This window comes from Syngnathoides biaculeatus, chromosome 12 (genome assembly GCF_019802595.1).
Source record: "Syngnathoides biaculeatus isolate LvHL_M chromosome 12, ASM1980259v1, whole genome shotgun sequence".
Taxonomy (NCBI): Eukaryota; Metazoa; Chordata; class Actinopteri; order Syngnathiformes; family Syngnathidae; genus Syngnathoides; species Syngnathoides biaculeatus.
The window spans coordinates 13,327,427-13,345,991 of NC_084651.1; the positions used below are offsets into that span (position 1 = coordinate 13,327,427).

The 18,565-nt window shown below is 40.0% G+C and overlaps 2 protein-coding genes across 4 annotated transcripts; one reads left to right on the forward strand and one right to left on the reverse strand.

Annotated features, from left to right (window-relative positions):
* Window positions 1–698: 698 nt before the first annotated feature.
* On the forward strand, window positions 699–12,263 carry adka (adenosine kinase a). Of its 3 annotated transcripts, none has more exons than XM_061836509.1 (12): window positions 699–876; window positions 2,101–2,259; window positions 4,077–4,151; window positions 5,081–5,134; window positions 7,063–7,141; window positions 7,236–7,408; window positions 7,510–7,618; window positions 8,036–8,206; window positions 10,626–10,661; window positions 10,744–10,858; window positions 10,943–11,029; window positions 11,117–12,263. In XM_061836509.1, the coding sequence occupies exons 1-12, from the start codon at window positions 788–790 to the stop codon at window positions 11,239–11,241; spliced, it is 1,272 nt and encodes a 423-aa protein (XP_061692493.1). In that variant the 5' UTR covers window positions 699–787; the 3' UTR covers window positions 11,242–12,263. The 3 variants fall into 3 exon arrangements, with proteins under 3 accessions (XP_061692493.1, XP_061692494.1, XP_061692495.1); XM_061836510.1 differs by lacking the exon at window positions 699–876 and adding an exon at window positions 1,479–1,542; XM_061836511.1 differs by lacking the exons at window positions 699–876; window positions 2,101–2,259 and adding an exon at window positions 2,350–3,032.
* A 397-nt stretch (window positions 12,264–12,660) lies between these two features.
* On the reverse strand, window positions 12,661–15,404 carry LOC133509849 (dual specificity phosphatase 29-like). Its single transcript, XM_061837257.1, has 3 exons — window positions 15,226–15,404; window positions 14,926–15,149; window positions 12,661–12,893 (listed from the first exon to the last, which is right to left on the reverse strand). Exons 1-3 carry the CDS (start codon window positions 15,402–15,404, stop codon window positions 12,661–12,663), a joined length of 636 nt encoding a protein of 211 aa, XP_061693241.1.
* Window positions 15,405–18,565: the final 3,161 nt, after the last annotated feature.

Genomic DNA, 18,565 nt, shown 5'->3' on the forward strand with positions numbered 1-18,565 from the left:
ACCACTAACACTACTACGAGTATGCCAAAGCTATCATCAAGTGTGTAGAAAAAATTCTCAAACATATTTCATCAGAGAACTTCAGAAATTGAAATGTCGCCTGCAGGGAATAAGGGTAGATTTAAAAAGTATACACACCCCTGTTCAAATATCAGGATCTGGAATAAAAAAAAATATAAATAATTTCAAAACTTTACATTCACTTCATAATGTAACATAACGTTGTCCCAACTGACTGCCGACCAGTTCACGGTGTAGTCTGCATTACCTAGGTACATAGGTAACTGGGAAAGGCTGCAGCAACCCGGATAGAAGAAGCGTTATTGTGAAGAGATGGATGGGTTCATTCTGAACACAGTCACGTCCCAGTGACAAGAGGATCTCCAACCACATAATTTTTACATCCACTCTTGAAAAGATTTTTTTTTTAATCAATGACGTTGAACATGCTATAAGGCACATTAATGGTGGGAAAAGTTTTGAAGTGAGTTATATTGGTCTGTTTCTTTATATGGCTAAAGTCTAGCAATTGCACAGAGGTATGTAGACTTTTTTTTGGTTACATCTCCCTATGTTGTGTCTTACCTGAAGTGTGTCTGCAACTCTGTGCAGGAACTCAATGACAAACAGCGGAGGCACTTCAGTCTGAATGACAGCGATGAAGAAGAGCTTCCCTCTGTATATATTAATGAGATAGTGGTGCGGGGTCTGGAGGATGGGAGGCACATTTTCGGGTTGCAGCGCCTTCTCTTTGGCTTCGAAGAAGTAGTCACACACGCTACGGTTGATGACACTCTTCCAGTGTTTCTCCAGGAAGATGTCTCCCGTGAAATTAATGAGGAACACACTGTGGATCATCTCAGCTGAAACAATGAGGTGATTGTTGTTCAAGTTATTGGTGGTGTCAACAATGTGGGAGAACAAGCACTCTCGTGAGACATTTTTAAGCATTCAAACTCATGAATAATTTAATTTTCCACCATTATTAAAAACTGTTGGTGACGTTAGCGAAGTGTCATTTACTGTCAAATCTGAATAGCTTCAGTCAACCAAGTTTACTTCACTTCAACCTGTTACCTGAAATCACAGTTTATGGATTGGGGAATATATATATTGTATATAGCATAAAAAAAAAATATATATATATAGAACTGTTACGCAATGCAGTGAATTGTACATAAAGAAAAGCTTATGAGCAGTAAAGTTACGACCAGCATTTGAACTTTTACCTGACTGGAGTTAAGTCGACGATGATGTTGTCACTTGGCAGGAAGGGCTGAGGGGATGCCGGGTGCGGTGGAATGCATGACACACATGAATTGAGATTTTGTATAAATAAATGGAATGTAATGTAAACACAATCAATTTTAAGTATTTATATTAACAAAAATATTAATGTAGGTATTGGTGAGAATTTTCTAAACTAACGCTCAAAGTTTTTATATCAGGCATATTTAAAGACAGCTAACTCTGCTCTGATTCTGCACGTCACATTTTATTACCCTCTTTTTCGTCTTTCAGGATTTTTTATTTCCACTAAATGTAGGTGTCATAAAAGACTAAAGATACGACAATGTCATGTTCGAACCACGTTTTACGTCAAAGCCGTATTATTCCCGAGTCCCTTTTTGACGGCAAATTATTAACTAGGACTCTATTAAATATAGATAACCTAAGGAAGTGTCGAAGATTCGGTATTGCATAAATTCCGAAGTGGAGCTGAAAGACGAACTGAATCATGCGTTTGTGTTTTTGTGCAATTTCCCCTTTTTCTTTGTGAACATATGCATTCGTAATTACTACTTTATTAACGGTAACGCGCTTACAAAAACCTTGAAAACAAACAAAGAAACAGCTTTCAGAATCACACATGTACTGCCCCATTCAGACATATTTAAATCTTGTTTTTAGAAGACGGCAACTGCAAAGGTCGGGTGATTATTATTATTTTAATGAAGCTATACAATTCAATCCAGCACGAGTCTATAAATGTTGCTGTGATTGGTGGAGTATTCTGACCGTCCCATCTCAGTCGCCTATGATCCCTCGACCAGGGTGAATAATTACCCTCTTCTTTTTTTTTTTTTTTTTTTTTATTAGCGGGAGGCATGCATTTTCCTTCGCCGGTAATAAGGTGAAGGCGACGTTCCTTGCGCGACCAACAATGGCCTCCTCCGAGGAACCCAAACCAAAAAAACTTAAAATTTCCACACAAGAGAAGACGGATTCGGAGGCCAAAGGATCTTCTGTGAAATTAAGGTGACCACAAACCTGGGGATGGGGAAATAAGCTTTAATATGTTCTTTGTTAATAGTCTGAACGTGAGCTTCACTTGCATTTGAATTTTCGTAAACACAAATGTGAATGACGAGAAAGGAGGTCAAAGTCTTTTTGCTAGAGCTAAGCGCATGGCTAGATTTAAGTCTTTATTTAATTCAAAATATCCCGTTCAAGCAGCGCTCTTAAAACTTGTTCCCATGTCATTGTCGTACGAGTTGCCATTGCCAGTTCAAGGTGACCCTTGGTATGTAGAAATAAATAGTTCACTCCCCCCCAGTGAATTGCTGTACCGATGCCAGGTTTGTTGGGGTGACACCTGAAAACACCACAACAACGGGTGGCGCGGCCGTCACGTGACCTCGACCAAGCAATGTTCTGGTCCCGAGTTTCCACCCCGCTTGCACTTGAACGCACCGCGATGCGATCCTCTCGCACTTAATCCAGCTCCTTTGCAGCCGTTTATTAGCACGCCTCTCACGATCTCCTGAGTATCCTTTTTGCAAGAGATGTGTTGAGGCGAACCAAACCAATAGCCAGGCGGAGAGCGACTGTCGTAGAGCTTCCTCCCATAATGCCCACCAGTCATTCAGTTAGGAGGAGGAGCTGGTGTTGCAGGGGGATGCATCGATCTGCCACACGTTTGTGCTGAAATTGAGGAGTTTGGGAATTGTTTGCTCTTTTCTCATTCACATTTAGCTCGCTCAACAGGTCTCGCGCGCGCACAGACAGCGAGAGATGTCTGCACCACTGAGGTAAGTCTCCAGTGGAAAAGAGGATTACAGTAGTTTAATGTAGGAATAATTGGCTGCACAGTTATCATCCGTCTTGCATAAAAGGGAGATGCGCGTGCTGTAGGACAAGATAGTGAGGGTGTGGCGTCTGCTGCGGTTCACGTCTCGCTTTTAGAATAAACAAGTGGCCTTTATAGTCTTCTGTGTTTTGGCTCTATTTCTTAAAGGGAAACATGTCAATTGGGCTGTAAAATATTGTGGATTAGGAAAGGGAAAGGGAAAAAAGTTGCGTGACAGCTGGTCACGGATGCTGCGCTTGTGAATGTTACTTAATGACACAAGGCCTGGGGGTCTGGAAACATCCTGTGTGCAGGACATATCATTTCAAGTTAACAGATGGAGTCACATGACTTTCTTCTAATGCAAGGTTTTTCCTAACCAAGGTAATCCAAAATGTATGATGAAAAACAGAATGGTACAATTAGATTTGTGTCCTTAAAGTCCAGACACCAGTTATTGATGGCACTGTGGTCTTATTGCATCAAATTCCTGCCAATCTTATTAAGCTCTTGTTTCATAAATGTTGGAAATCATATTTGAAGATGTTATATGTTCCTCTAAGTGGGCCATACACAGCCTTTAATAAGATTCAAGTGCAGTGTCGCCATGGAGAAAAACAAACCCACAAGCCTGCTGCTGCTGTGTTAATGCAATCAAACATAGTCAAATGGCTTTCCTTTTTTTTTACACTCAAAAAAGGTGTGGACTATTTCTACTTTTCTGTTTGCCAAGTTTTTCCAAACATTCATATGTCAGATAACACATGAAGTTGTCTTTTGCAAATGAATTTTAGATGCCTACAAGTCACAAGTACGCCCAAAGAGAACATTCTGACTCCCTTGTTGACTTATGTAGAGCAGTCCTGGAGGGAGAACACAAGCAGGATGACACAACATTTAATCTTTAAGATGTTCCTTGCTGACTTAGAGGAAAGCAATGGCTAAATCCTCTTTTTTTTTTTTTTTTTTTTTTTTTTTAATTTTTTTTTTTTCACTTACATTTCAGCCCCAATTCACTCTTTGGGATGGGGAATCCCTTGCTGGACATCTGTGCCGTGGTTGACAAAGACTTCCTGGACAAGTAAGTTTAACATTTATAAATATATATAATATATAAATATATTGGAAAAATAGTTTGTGTCTGTTGCTTGGAAGTTGGTCTAAGATGTACAACAAGAGTTTCTTGTGCAGAATGTACAATAATTGTTAAATCTCTATAATGGGCAGATGAAACAACTATTTCTGAAGTCATACTCTCAGCATCAGTCAGTATTTACTTTTTCCATCGACTTTATGTCCCCTGCAATCATCTGAACTTTTTCCCTCGGCACTGTCCAAGTGGCACTGAAGTGACCAGGGCTTTTAGTTCAGAGTCCACCCTGCGAGGAAGGCCTTGCGTAAACGCCAGGATTAGATTTAAACCGGTCAAGCACACACATCTAATTCAGCCTCTCCTCAAATAAAGCAGAAATGAAACTTCACTTCTCCTGCATTAAAAAAAAAATCACGTATAGACATAGAAACAGTGACAGTACCACGACTGTGTCTGAAGTCCGCTGGCAAGATAAACCAGGTCTTTCATGAGGGCTGTACTGTACTTATTCTAAACCACATGTGTCAAACTCAAGGCCCGGGGGCCGGATTCGACCCGACACATGATTTTATGTGGCCCACGAAGCCAAATCTACTGTGCCAATTCACATGATTATTGTGAAAATCTGCATCAAAATTTAAAACAGTCATATATCATAAATGATGAAGTTGAGATATTACAAGCATTTTTGTGTTACCAGTTGAAAACCACATGACCCTTGATTTCTGATTCCAAAACTAGCTCAAAAATTGATGATGTAAATATGATGAGACACCTAAATATTTTTATTGTTTCACAGTCATAACACCCTCTGAGAGAAACCAGAACTGCGATGTGGCCCGCGGGAAAAACAAGTTTGACACGCCTGTTCTAAACGGATGTTAATAACGTGCTTTCTGTGCTTCTTCAATTTGCAGATACACACTGAAGCCAAATGACCAGATCCTGGCTGAAGACAAGCACAAAGCCCTGTGCGTATACCCCCCACCCCTCCAAGCCCCAAAATATTGACTATTTGATGTCACATGCTTGTCTCTCGCTGTTAACGTCTACATTCTAACCGCTCCTCTCAAGGAAGGCCGGAGCTGGCCGGTCAAAACAGATCCATGAAATGCCCGTGTTGAACTCCTTTTGGTTATAGAAGAGCAAAAGTAGGGTGGCTGATCTGGCCCAGTGAGTGAGAGTGTGTCAGCCAATAGCAGAGCAGGACTTTTCACCTCCCAGTTCCTCTGAGACAAGAGCCACAAAGCAAACAGCAGGAGATAACAAAAGTTGTCCACTCGAACTCGCTGTAGTTGCACATCGTGGCCAACAGTCACACATTATACACTAGTTCACAAGTGTCAAACTGAAGGCCCGGGGGCCAGATCTGGCCCGCTGCATGATTTTATGTGGCCCCCGAAGGCATATCATGTGTCTCAACTTCTGTGATTTTTGTTAAAATCTGACCCAAAATTTCCAGTTGCCTTATCATATATGATAACGGTGAGAGATTGCAATGATTTGTGTTTTACCAAACATCATCAATAGTTGAAAAAAACCCATTACCCTTGATTTCTGACTCCCAAACCAGTTCATAAACTTCATGTGTAAAAATGACAAGGCAAAAGATTTTCATGGTTTCACAGTCATATTGGCACTCTGCGGGAATCAGTAACTACAATGTGGCCCACGAGAAAAACGAGTGACACCCCTGCACTAGTTCATCCATTCGGTAGTCTTTTGTTGATTTGTAAATATCCATCGGGTGTTATTAAAAATGCAAAACATAACCTCTGCAACAGTGTCTACACAAGAGTATTCAAAGAGGTCAAGATCAATGCAGAGCAGACATTTTTGTGGCCAAAATAAAAAATCTTTTACACAGAAATCCCACACTCTGACCTCATCAGAGCATGAAAACATCTTGGTTTTTACAGTGAACGGATCTTGCTTTCATGAGGACCCACAATCTAATAATGGTATGTGGGTGATGTCAGCAAGTTGTATGATTTGATGTTGAACAGGGACCATAACCTTCAACACAACTAAGCAGGATTAATGAATTAGTGAAAGTCAGGACATTCTGTATTTGTACAGATCGGAGGCCCAGAAAAAGGGCTGCCTTCATAGTATGCGACGTAAACCAGGCATTGGAAGAGAGACGGTGTTTTGTTGCATTGTGCTAATTTACCATCACATATTTCTACATTTGGTGAATGTTCATGCATTTTCAGCCCCGCCTGGAGTTTTTAAGAATGGATAAATGAGGTGTCAACAACTGGAACAAATCATTGAATTGGAGCTATCTTGAAACAAAAACTGGATAACCTGATCAAAAATACTCACATCCAACACATGCGTCTGAGTAATCATTTTTATCATTGAACTGCTCAGTTCTTGTCGGATAACCGGTTGTTTCAGTGGAGTGAAATCCAAAGTCATAGTCCCACACTGAACCATCTGGTTCTGTCTCAGAACATTTAACACTAGTTGTTCTGCCTACAGCCTTGTTGAACCTTGTCATCAAACATGACAAATTAGATTTTTTTTTTTTTAGACCGGCTATCAATATCACATGTTAGGTCTAGGTTTCTTAGCTCATACGATATCTAATACTGTACCTGGGTCATATTGTAATACATCTCTTCTGCCTCTTGAGGTCAGTGTCTACACATACAGGCCAGGAGCTCGACTAATTCAAGCACATGATATGTCGGTAATAATATTTTAGGAGTGACAAAACAGCAGGGACGATCGCTCAGAGACCACGCACAGATGATGGAGGCTATACGCATTACTCAGACATTTTGATTACAGCTCCAAATCCAGATTTCAATGGGTTGAATAAGATTTTCAAAAGTAATCAAATATCTTCCATTTACTTTTTTTGTAATTCCTTATTTTTTTCTCCCTGCAGGTTTGATGAGCTGGTGAACAAGTTCAAAGCGGAATACCACGCTGGGGGAGCCACGCAGAACTCCATAAAGATTGCTCAGGTTAGTCACCCGCATCGTCTTCCTGTTACGACACCGCAGTGACGCAGACCTTTGTTTAACGCGGAGTCGAAATTTGCGCTGTCACTACGTGCAGTGGTTGATCCAGGAGCCTCACAAAGCAGGCACCTTCTTCGGATGTATCGGCAAAGACAAGTTTGGAGAGATCCTGAAGAAGAGAGCGGAGGAGGCCCACATCGATGCCCACTACTACGAGCAAGACCAGGAGCCCACGGGCTCGTGTGCCGCATGCATCACCGGAGCGAACCGGTAAGGTCCAAACGTATACATAAGCAAATTTTTTTTCTCGAAATACACTCTACAATATAGTTTGTTGATCTCTTTTTTTTTTTTTTTTGTTCTTCTTTGAGGTCACTGGTGGCGAACCTGGCTGCTGCTAATTGTTATAAGAAGGAGAAACATCTGGACCTGGAAGAAAATTGGAAATTGGTGGAATGCGCTGAAGTTTATTATATTGCCGTGAGTATTTATGTTTGAGTGTCACATGACTCCCTTGTTTACCTCTAAATTTTGAGGGAAATTCAAGAGATTCCACTATACGTAAAAAGGAATGAGAGAAAACACCACATCAGATAATGGATGGATGAGCAGTTGAAAAAAAGTAACATTATTGTTTAGAATTATATAAAAGAAGGACGTGTTTTGTTCGCCCCTGCTTGTTGCACTCAAATTTTATAGTCACAGTAAAATATTGTGGAAATACAACTGGAGGTGCTGTCAATCTTTACTTGATACCAAACTACAGTATACTGAAAAAGACAACTATTCATCAGCATGACTGCAAAAAAGTTCAAAGAAAATGCTTGTATTTGTATTTGAGCCACAGTTGTGCTCTTTCCACATGTATTGATGAAGATTCTGACTGTTTCCTTCCAGGGTTTCTTCGTCACAGTGTCTTTGGAGTCCATGCTGAAAGTGGCCAAGCACGCATCAGAAACTAACAAAATGTTCTGCCTCAACTTGTCTGCACCGTTTATCTGCCAGTTCTTCAAAGACCACCTCATGCAGCTCTTGCCCTACGTGGACGTGCTCTTCGGCAATGAGACTGTAAGGCAGCTTTTAACTAATCTGTATGTTTGTGTCCAGATGATAGTGGAGTGTTATGTGTTTTTCGATTATTATTCCAGCATTATCACGGCATACTGTGCCTTCAATCCGGTATTTATTCTGACAAACTGTACTGCAGCCCCACCTATCCCAAAAGAGCAATCTTTTTTTCATCAGTCCACAAAATTGCTCCATTTATCCTTAAGGGCACCCAATGTGTCCTTTTGGCAAAATGTCACTTTGTCAGCCCATGTTTTTTTTTTTTTTTTTGGTTTTGTTTCTCTCCAGGACTTTGGACAAAATTCTTGCCAGTAGCTTGGTAGGTGCCACATAGGTCCCTTCAAAAGTTGAGTAATTGATGAATTGTCATGGGGAAAATTTTAAGGAGACAAAAGAATGACTGATACAATATTTTTGCATTAAAGGAGACCGTCCTATACAGTATTCACGCTTGAACAAACAGTTTTCTGCCTTATACAACTGATCGTTCAATTGGAGAGCGAGGGGGACAAGGTCTACTTTCTTATGTTCACATTAGAACAAAGGCTTGAACAAGGTTGATTTGTTGTTTTCTTAAGGAATACTTGTCCAATCGTTTTTGGCTGGAAAGGCAGTTTACGTGTGGCAAAAATTGGTCAACTCCACGCAACACATATGCTAAAAAAAACACAAACTGTGTATTCTAGAACAAAATATTTGTTCGGTGAGTCTCATGAAAAGCAACATTTTCATGCATGTTTTTCTTCACTTTGCACAGTAAATGTTTTAGTTTGTAAAGAAACACATTTTGGAGTTCTGGACAAGTATTTGATACTTCCTTTCATTGCACCGTAACACATTTTTACACGGGTTTGATAGATGTTGTTATGCCATGGTTGAAAATGTTGGCCATAATTCCAAAAGGTAGTTTGGCACAAATACGACACTGCTCAACACCTGAAGCATACCCACAGTTAAGCATGTAAGTGGCAATATCATATTTTTGGCTCTTTCCTACCAAGCTATTGGTAAAAAGATCGTGCAAACTCCTGAAGGAAAAAAAAAAAAAAAGAAGGTCTGACGAGGTGACATTTTGCCAAAGGACACATTGGCTGCCCTTAAGGATAAATGGAGCAATTTTGTGGACTGATGAAAGAAAGATTGCTCTTTTGGGATAGGTGGGGCTGTAGTACAGTTTAAGTCCGGTGTGGAGTCGAAATATGTTAGAAAAGTACAGGACATGTATGAGGCCAACAGAACAGCAGTGAGATGTGCCATAGGTGTGTCAGAAGAATTTAAGGTGGAGGTGGGACTGCATCAGGGATCTGCGCTGAGCCCCTTCCTCTTTGCAGTAGTCATGGATGGGCTGACAGATGGGGTTAGACTGGAATCTCCTCGGACTATGATGTTCACAGATGATATTGTGATCTGCAGTGAAAGCAGGGAGCAAGCGAAGGAAGAACTAGAAAGATGGAGGCACGCACTGGAAAGGAGAGGAATGAAGATTAGCCGAAGTAAAACAGAATATATGTGCATGATTGTGAGGGGTGGTTGATGAGGAGTGAAGCTCCAGGGAGAAGAGATAGCAAGGGTGGATGACTTCAAATACTTGGGGTCAACAATACAGAGCAATGGAGAGTGTGGTAAGGAAGTGAAGAAACGAGTCCAAGCGGGGTGGAACAGTTGGCGGAAAGTGTCTGGTGTTCAATGTGACAGAAGAGTCTCCGCTAGGATGAAGGGCATGGTCTACAAAACAGTGGTGATGTACAGATTAGAGACGGTGGCACGGAAGAAACAACAGGAAGCAGAACTTGAGGTAGCAGAAATGAAGATGTTGAGGTTCTCTCGAGCAGTTAGCAGGATGGATAGGATAAGAAATGAGCTCATTAGAGGGACAGCCAAAGTTGGATGTTTTGGAGACAAGGTTCAAGAGACCAGACTTAGGTGGTTTGGACATATTCAGAGGCGAAAGACTGAGTATATTGGTAGAAGGGTGCTGAGGATGGAGCTGTCAGGCAAAAGAGCGAGAGGAAGACCAAAGAAAAGGTTGATGGATGTTGTGAAGGGAGGACAAGAGGACTCTGGGTATTAGACAGAAAGCTGCACGAGATAGGCTTACTGTATATGGAAAAAGATGACACGCTGTGGCGACCCCTAATCGGGACAAGCCGAAAGGAAAAGAAGAAGTGGATTTCTTCAGCTGGACTTCAGGCCTTTGTCAAGGTGGGGGGAATTATGAACAGTTCCCAATAGTTGTCAGTGATAGTTTTTGCTGGAATGTTTAAAAATGCAGGAAAAGCCTATTAGAACAACTCAGCTTGATTTGGAGTTAACCAGGGGGGACTTTAAATGATAGCAAGTGTGTGCTTACTCCACCGCTGGTATGTGAGCATCAATAAGTATTTACTAAAGTGATTTTTGTATTCATTCCGTCCTACAGGAGGCAGCTGCATTCGCTAAGGAGCAAGACTTTGAGGTGATCCCATCACCTTCGTCTAATCTGCTGCTTTGTCATGCATTTTGTATAAAATGTGCGTCATGCCGTCACGTCTCTGCAGACCAAAGACATTAAAGAGATCGCCAAGAAAGCGCAGGCTCTCCCCAAAGTCAACACCAAGAGACAAAGGATTGTCATCTTGACTCAGGGGAAGGATGAAACTGTGATGGCTCTCAGTAAGATTTCCATCGCTTTTTTTTCCTCCTCAAATTAAACCATTTTATGTTTGAGGAGTAATTCTTGCTCCTCTTTTTGTTCAGGTGACAAAATTGAGACTTTCCCTGTGTTGGCAACTGATCCCAAAGACATAGTGGACACAAATGGTGCTGGTGACGCATTTGTAGGAGGTAAGCCCTTGCCATGTTTGCCTCTCTCATTTTGTTTGGGTTGGTTGGGTTTTCCCAGTTTTGAAAAGATTTTCTTTCGTTGCGCAGGTTTCCTGTCTGGGCTGGTCCGAGAAAAACCACTGGACCAATGCGTGCGAGCAGCTCACTACGCTGCCAATGTCGTCATTAGAAGATCCGGTTGCACGTTCCCTGAAAAGCCAGATTTTGTTTGATGTACTTTTTAGCGTTGTTTGCCCCAAAATGTCCATTTAACAACAAATGTCACCCAGTATGTTTTTTTCTCATTTTTCCCGTCCAATGTTTTGTTTTTTTTTTAACCTGCCATCTGATTTATTTTTAATTGCTGGCATTTTGCCACATCACCTCAGCATGTCTTCTTTCATCCGATTCGTGGCGCTGCAGGAAAAACTAACCAGGATTTGTTGGTCTTTACTCAGTCACTGTCAGATGTATGTACTCAAAAAAACAAAAAAAAAAAGCCTCAAGCACAGCAAACATTACACAGTATTAATAACGCTAATTGTGGCCAAATCAGGTATATGACCACTGAACCACATTTTGTCATTACCACGGTTGCACTCAGCTGACAAGTTGTTTTAAAATGTCCTAATTGTCTTTGGATGATTTATTTGTGATTTGATCAGGCCAGTGAATGACTTTGTCATTTGAAATGCTTGAATTATTAAGTGTCAAAGCCACTGCGCACAGGAAATGGAACTGTGACATTCAACACTACAAATCATGAGTGCCTTTTATTCTTTGTTACAAAAGTGAAATACTTGAAGCTGCTTTCATCATCGGTATGCAAAATAATAGGTCATCTACAGTGGTCCTGTTGCAAAGTAAGACCGACTATCATGGGATGATTGAGGGTATTGTGTGAGTCTGTTTTTTTTAAACTTATTTTCCAAGTACCTCAACACTCAGCTTTGTGAAATTAAACATAAATGCACATTTATCACATTGTGCAGTTCAATGCAAGCTTCTCTTTTGACCTCTTCGGTGTTTGATTTGGCTTCATCAAAACTTGAATACAATTGTAACAATTTCCTAATGATGCAAAATGGCATTTTCTTTCTTTTATAACTGCATTTTCTTGGAATCTTGTCTTTACAGTCCCATCCAATCATATTCCTCAATATGTACTCAAACAACGAGAGGGCTGAAGTGATCCTTTTGTCAGGTTGTTGCCAGACTTAAATGTTAAAATGGACAAATAAAACAACAAAAATCACGCTGTTTTTTTCTTACCTGCTAATTTAATTGCAACACCAATTTAAAAAGCTGATTGGATGTGTCTGACATTTCACTTTGGATTTCATTTAAACTATACACAGTAGTCCTATTAAAGTTACTGTAGGCTGGTCCTTTTTAACAAATGTTTTCTATTTGGGTTCTTTGATTTTCTACCTTCACCATGGAAACACCAAGTTAATCCATTTTGCCTTTAAAAATCAATGAAATCAGATAGTTACTGTATTGGTGTACATTTCATCATTGTCCGATGATAACCATACATAAACAAATTGATTTTTCCTGATCAAAGAAAGTTGAACGTTCAAGTAAAGATGAGGTCCAGTATGCGATCCAGTGTGCCCCCCATCCGCACCCATTTTCAAATGCGATCCCAGTCATGACTGCTGATCCTGCGTCTTTTGTTGTTTTCGTCTCAGCTTTTCCTCCTGCAGTGTAATGTCCAGAGCTCTGAGCTGCTTGAGGAAACCGTGGTTGGGAAGGACGCAACGGCGTTGCCGCACGTGCTCGATGGCGTCCACCACAGTCAGGCCTTGCTCCATCATCAGGTAGGCCAAGACAAGTGACGCCGACCTGCTGCGACCCATCACACAGTGCACTAGCACCTTGTCTGGAAGTAGTGCAAAGGAGAGAATTAGTGGAAATTCTTGTGGCAGAAGGTCAAGTTATAATTTTGTTTCAGTTTGGACTTCCTTAAAGATGTGTTTCTCTTGAAATATATATATATGTATATCAAATGTATTGCACATATAGAGCTTGTGCACCAACGTCACCAAAGTGACGTGACTGGCCATATTGTCGGTCAAACAAATCATTGTTCAATGCTAAGTCCATTGAGACGAAAAGAAAATGTCTTATAGCACAACGCCCAGTGTTTTGTCTGATACCGTTAAACATTTAGAAGGTGATAATAAACGAAGGTACGTGGAAAAATGAGAGACACTTGGCATAGAGGACCCATATTTAATGTCGAAGTTGATGTTGTCGCCGATAAAGAAATTGGACTGTTAATTCGCTTCCATTTGTCTTGGACAACTGGATATACAAATGGATCCGGTGAGTAACTCGTTGAGATTCACACGGAAAAGTTTGAAAGCGTATAAAAGTCTGGACACATACAAATACTTTGTTGCTGGATCTGTTCTCAACGGGGAGACAGTTCGTGAATGTGGAAGTGTATTCGGCTACACGTTAACCTTTACCGAAATCCATCCATCTTTTCAACTGGTATTCAATACAAATACCAATATTTAAATAAATGACCCCTGGTTTTACACAAACTCCCATTCATTGAGTATGATTGGAAAAATAAAGAGGACAGCTCCTCTGTACACGGAAGCGTGTTGCGGCCACATGTTAAACTTCGGTAAACCTCTCCGTGACAGATGTTTTTTTTTTTTTTTTTAAATATGCATTGTTCTCAAATGAGTGCAATATGTATTTAAAAAAAGAAAATAAACCGCTGAGATAAGCTTCAGCCCCTGTACACGGAAACGTGTTGCAGCCACGTGTTAACCTACGCAAACCTTTCTGCAACAGATGGTTTATTTTCTTTTTTTAAATACTAATTGTACTCATTTGAGAACAACGTGGCATTATAAATATGTCTTGGGAATTTGAGATTGAGAAGAATAATTCCACCTGAAATGAAGTGATCGCTACACATCACGTTTAATTGCCGGTATTCCCTGCTGGTATTCTATAGAATGGCCTCTATGAATATTATGTGTAAATTTTTTTAAAACAAAATTCATTCGTAATTCGCTTTCTAAATACAATTGAACTAGCAGTACTCATACCACACTTTGAGAATCAGCGCGTTAATACTGCTGAACCATCATCGTAAATGTGCACCATTGGGAAATGCACTGTACTGAGTAAAAAAGGGGACAAAAGTACTCACTTAAAGTGCCACTGTCATGAAATGCATGATTTTTAGTATGTTATTAATGGAAAAAAGGCAGCCGGAATAGACCCATCTGTTTTTTACCACACAACATGATTTTGACGTATATGGCTTTTTGTCACTCCCACCATGAAAATCCTCTCGAGGGATTTGTTTTCGAGAAGAAGCAGGAAGTGACATTAGCTGCAGATGCCCACTCAAGCGGTCTCATATGTTTCTACTAGTTTTACCTGCTGGAAGGTAGCTCTTTGTTCCTTCGTGTTAGCCAAAATGCCGGCTCGTTGTATTGCTGGATATTGTTCAAACACTCGGGAGGATGGATTCATTCTTCATACTTTTCAAAAAGACCCGGTTCGTCATGAAAAATGGATTGCACGGGTGCAAAGGACGAGAGCTTCATGGGTTCCAAATGACAGGTAGGTGCGTATAGAGCTATTTAAAAAAATAGTTTGTTTGGGACCACGTAATCCATCTCTCATAACGTAACAAAAGATTCGCGCACGTAAGTCAGGGGTGCTAAATGTGTCGATGTACTTGACCTTTAAGTAAAGAAACGTGTAAAGTGAAGTACTGTTTTTTAAATACGCTAGCTCTCGATCAAAACGGATACCAGCCAAGGTTGATTTGACCTCTCTGTATTCCAGTGTCATACAGTAGCCTGACAAATTTACTTGTGTACAATAATGAAGAACTTCATTATTTGTAATATTTTTCGAGAATACACCCCTTGACTTACTCTGCGGTTGGCTCAGGGCCTCCCTGATGAATTGTGTCGCCGGGCAGAAGAACTGAGAGATGTTAAAGGTGGGTTTGTCGTCAGCCTCTACCCCAAAATACTGGATATCCGTGTCAGTGTAGTACTCTGCACCTGTCAGCACATTGTTGTACTTCCCCTCTGCAGCATTTAGCACATGCGTGATACCCAGGTCCTTCAGACCAGCTCGCTCCAGTGCCGTCTTTCTGTTCATCAACAACACCTATTGCTTGAGTCATGAAAAAAAATATATATTTCTTTAAACAATGCGTGTTTACTGACTCATCCCCGATGAAGACATTGGGCCAAACTTGGTTCACGTGTGCATGTTGAACGCTTGTGCCGGTCCAAAAGAGCTGTTCCAGGTCTAGAGTACCTGGTGTGATGTAATCGCTGTCCGGGTCCACTTGAACAGCAGCGTAGGGGTTTTTTCCTTTTGATTTTACTACACAGGAGGCCATGGGTCACCTGTCACCACCAAGGAAAATAATTGGCAATATGTGAGGTACGGTGCAGCGAATGGACGCATGAGCGTATAATATTCCAACCATCAACCATTCACACTCACATTCACACCCACACACTTCAGGAACTCCGTGCTAGACATGCTAACCACGACCCGCTGTGCTGCCTCCCATCCCATAATATATTTTAGAATAGAAATTAGCTACTGTATTACAAAATGCTACACCTGATTACGTTGACATTTCTGTTTTTACGGTAATTGTAACTTAATATCTTCCATTATTCCAAATGGTCATGTTATTCTAAAAATATCTAAAACCTTTAGGAAACAATTCCAAAGTCCAAACACATTTCACAGTAATCCTTTTAAAATACCTACATATTCAATCATCAGCTTTAAATGTATGTGAAGGCGAATATAAGGAGACAAAAAAGAACATCACATACCTCTCATATAGTTTATATAGTTGTAGTAAAGTTGTGAGTTTTCTCCTAGCAGCACTTGAGAGAAAAGGTCTCCTCCGTGTTTGTATGCGTTTGTCCAGAGTCGGCATGAGGACATGTGCTCGCCGCTCTCTCTGTTCCACACGATATTTTTAGGCCGCCGCCATCCATGACACCACACCATTGTGGCATGCACACTTTTGCCTGTTTAAAACCTCGACATGCTCATGAACATAGAAAAAGGCATGGCTGTTATTCCGTATGAGAAACATTTAAAGGCAAGGGTGTTACATCACTGTCATCGTAAGAATCTCACAAATATCCAGACTGGTGTGTGTGAAGTCACATGACTGCATATTGAGACCTATTTGTGGAAATAAGGCATCATTTTCACTTGTTTTGGTTTGTGACTTTCCATCTTGCTATAAATTATGTAATGCCTCACCTGTTTTTTTTTTTTCCTCCTTGGTATAAACACCAGAAGTACAGCAGGAAAACAAAATGTTTATTTGTCCAAAAATTGTCTTAGAGCACAGATATCAGTTAACATGAGTGATTGTTTTTTTCGGTCTTTTTGTTTAAACTGGTACCCAGAAACATAAAGAGGCATGTTTTCAAAATAACGAGCTGGTTCATGGTGAATAACATTCAACAATTGTTATTTATGTGATTTACAATATATTTCCATCCTCTTATTGGCTGTCATGGTAAATGGTTATTCTGAACTGCTCCACATGATGTACATTTGCGTGATGTTATGTTGATGGCTTCTGTAAATCTGACGTGGTAGTCGTGGTAATAAGATGTCAGGTAAGTCCCTGCTGAACGTACCAATTTAAAAGATGGGCTACGCTTGATTGACATGCTCGGTGGGTCGTCTATCTCTCACCAGCAGCTCCTGCGACTCTGTCACAGTTGGATGTGCATACGGGGGATCCCTCAGAGACATTCCAGTCTAGTGCACCCACATCCATTACAAAATAAGACTACACTGAACTGTCTGTGTGCTATTTCTGCTTTATAATTGACAATTTCAGTGTGATGTGTGAGAGAGAGCATCTCAGTGGGCATCGGAGTGTAGAAGCTGTGTATTGAAGGATTTCCATTGTGTGTCTTATAGTGTTTTGTGTGTGTTATCATTTCTATTGTGAGAGTGTTTCAGTGATTTGTATTATTTAATTTGAAAATGCGAGAACATTTCAGAATTTTGCACGAGAGCACTTTTGGATATTTGACAGTCCGAGAACGTTTCATTATATTAGACAATTTCAAAATATTATTTGAGCATTTCAGCATGCATGAGAGCATGCGAGTCTATGATGTGAAAATTTCAGTGCATTATATGAGAGCATTTCAGTTTTGCATGAGGGCATGTGTATGTGACCGCGTGGTTTTAAATGTGTATGTGAGCATTCCGGTAGTGTGTGAGAACTTTTCAGCATCAATTTCTTGAAGTCTCTGTGCCCTTTGCAGAATCCTCATTACTATTGTTCTATTTATCTAATCTAACTGCTAGATCATTCTGCACAATTGTCAAATAATAATAATATGCTCCCATTATCATGTAACTAGTAACCTTTTATTGCTCAGTGACTGTTTTTTATGTCTTACGTCTCGAAAATATTCTTTCAATTGACTTCATTCATACTAGCACGCCTCCAACTACTGGGGGCAAATTCCTTGTGTTTGACACACTTTACAAATAAAGATGATTCTAATTCTGATTCCTGCATATGTGAAAGCATTCCTGTGTATCATATGAGATCACCCTAGTATGATGTACGGGCATTTAGGTGGGTGTGAGTATGAGCATTTCAGTCAATTGAGAGTGTTTTAGGTCATTCTGAAATGTGTCCCTGATGGCCCCTCATTCTTCGTCATGCTCACATTTAAACACTCTCACACACTGAGTGTCAACGGTTTCCTTTTATAGCGCTGCACTCGTGGGAAAAAAACAAAAAACTTCAAGGATTCAAGGGAACCTGTTTAATCCACTGAGACAACACGCCGCAGGTTCTCCCTAACGGTAAAACGATGTGGCATTTTCCACTGAACTTTAACATTTCCTGGCTCACTTATTTAGTTCTGCAAGTGCACATTGTTGTTACGTAACAGGTCTCTGTGGAGAATATTGCGTCTCCTGTCCTTGGAGAAAAACTGACATTTATCAGTACTGTAAGCTTTATCTTTATTCTTAAATAACACCTGTTGGAAAATACTGTTTGAAATTAATTTCTGTTGATTAATGTGACTTTGGTCTGTTGAGAAAAATATGTAAAGGGGTTGGCACTACTAAAAATAAAATCTAATTTGTCAAATGGATTCAATTTTGGAATTTAAAAATTAATATTAAAAAATTATTTATCATACTTGCAATGATACTGTATATATTATTGAAATACCATAGTGCATAGGAATATTTACACATACAGTAAACAATAATAATAAAATACTGAATTGATTAAACAAGTAATAATATATTTAAAAGCTACTTATTGGAATGTTAAATGATATTAAATGTTCAGATTCTTTTGGATCATTATTCATAGATTTTGTTCTTTTTTGTATCATAATGGTTTATACATTTTCCAACTGTAATAATAAAAAATTTAAATAAGTAGAAATAAAAGACAGACATTGAGTGAGATAACTTTTTTTTAGATAAATGACCAAGTTTTAGGTTTTGATGAATTCACTTTGTGTATTTTTATTA

What these genes read in the sequence shown, in the direction of transcription:
- LOC133509849 (XM_061837257.1), bottom strand. Translation starts at nt 15,404, where the DNA reads ATGGCCTCCTGTGTAGTAAAATCAAAAGGAAAAAACCCCTACGCTGCT. An exon ending in AATGTCTTCATCGGGGATGA is followed by an intron (nt 15,150 to 15,225) that starts GTCAGTAAACAC and finishes GTTGATGAACAG; the next exon opens with AAAGACGGCACTGGAGCGAG. An exon ending in GGCCCTGAGCCAACCGCAGA is followed by an intron (nt 12,894 to 14,925) that starts GTAAGTCAAGGG and finishes CACTACTTCCAG; the next exon opens with ACAAGGTGCTAGTGCACTGT.
- adka (XM_061836509.1), top strand. Translation starts at nt 788, where the DNA reads ATGACACTCTTCCAGTGTTTCTCCAGGAAGATGTCTCCCGTGAAATTA. An exon ending in TGCATCACCGGAGCGAACCG is followed by an intron (nt 7,409 to 7,509) that starts GTAAGGTCCAAA and finishes TTCTTCTTTGAG; the next exon opens with GTCACTGGTGGCGAACCTGG. An exon ending in TGGTGACGCATTTGTAGGAG is followed by an intron (nt 11,030 to 11,116) that starts GTAAGCCCTTGC and finishes TTCGTTGCGCAG; the next exon opens with GTTTCCTGTCTGGGCTGGTC.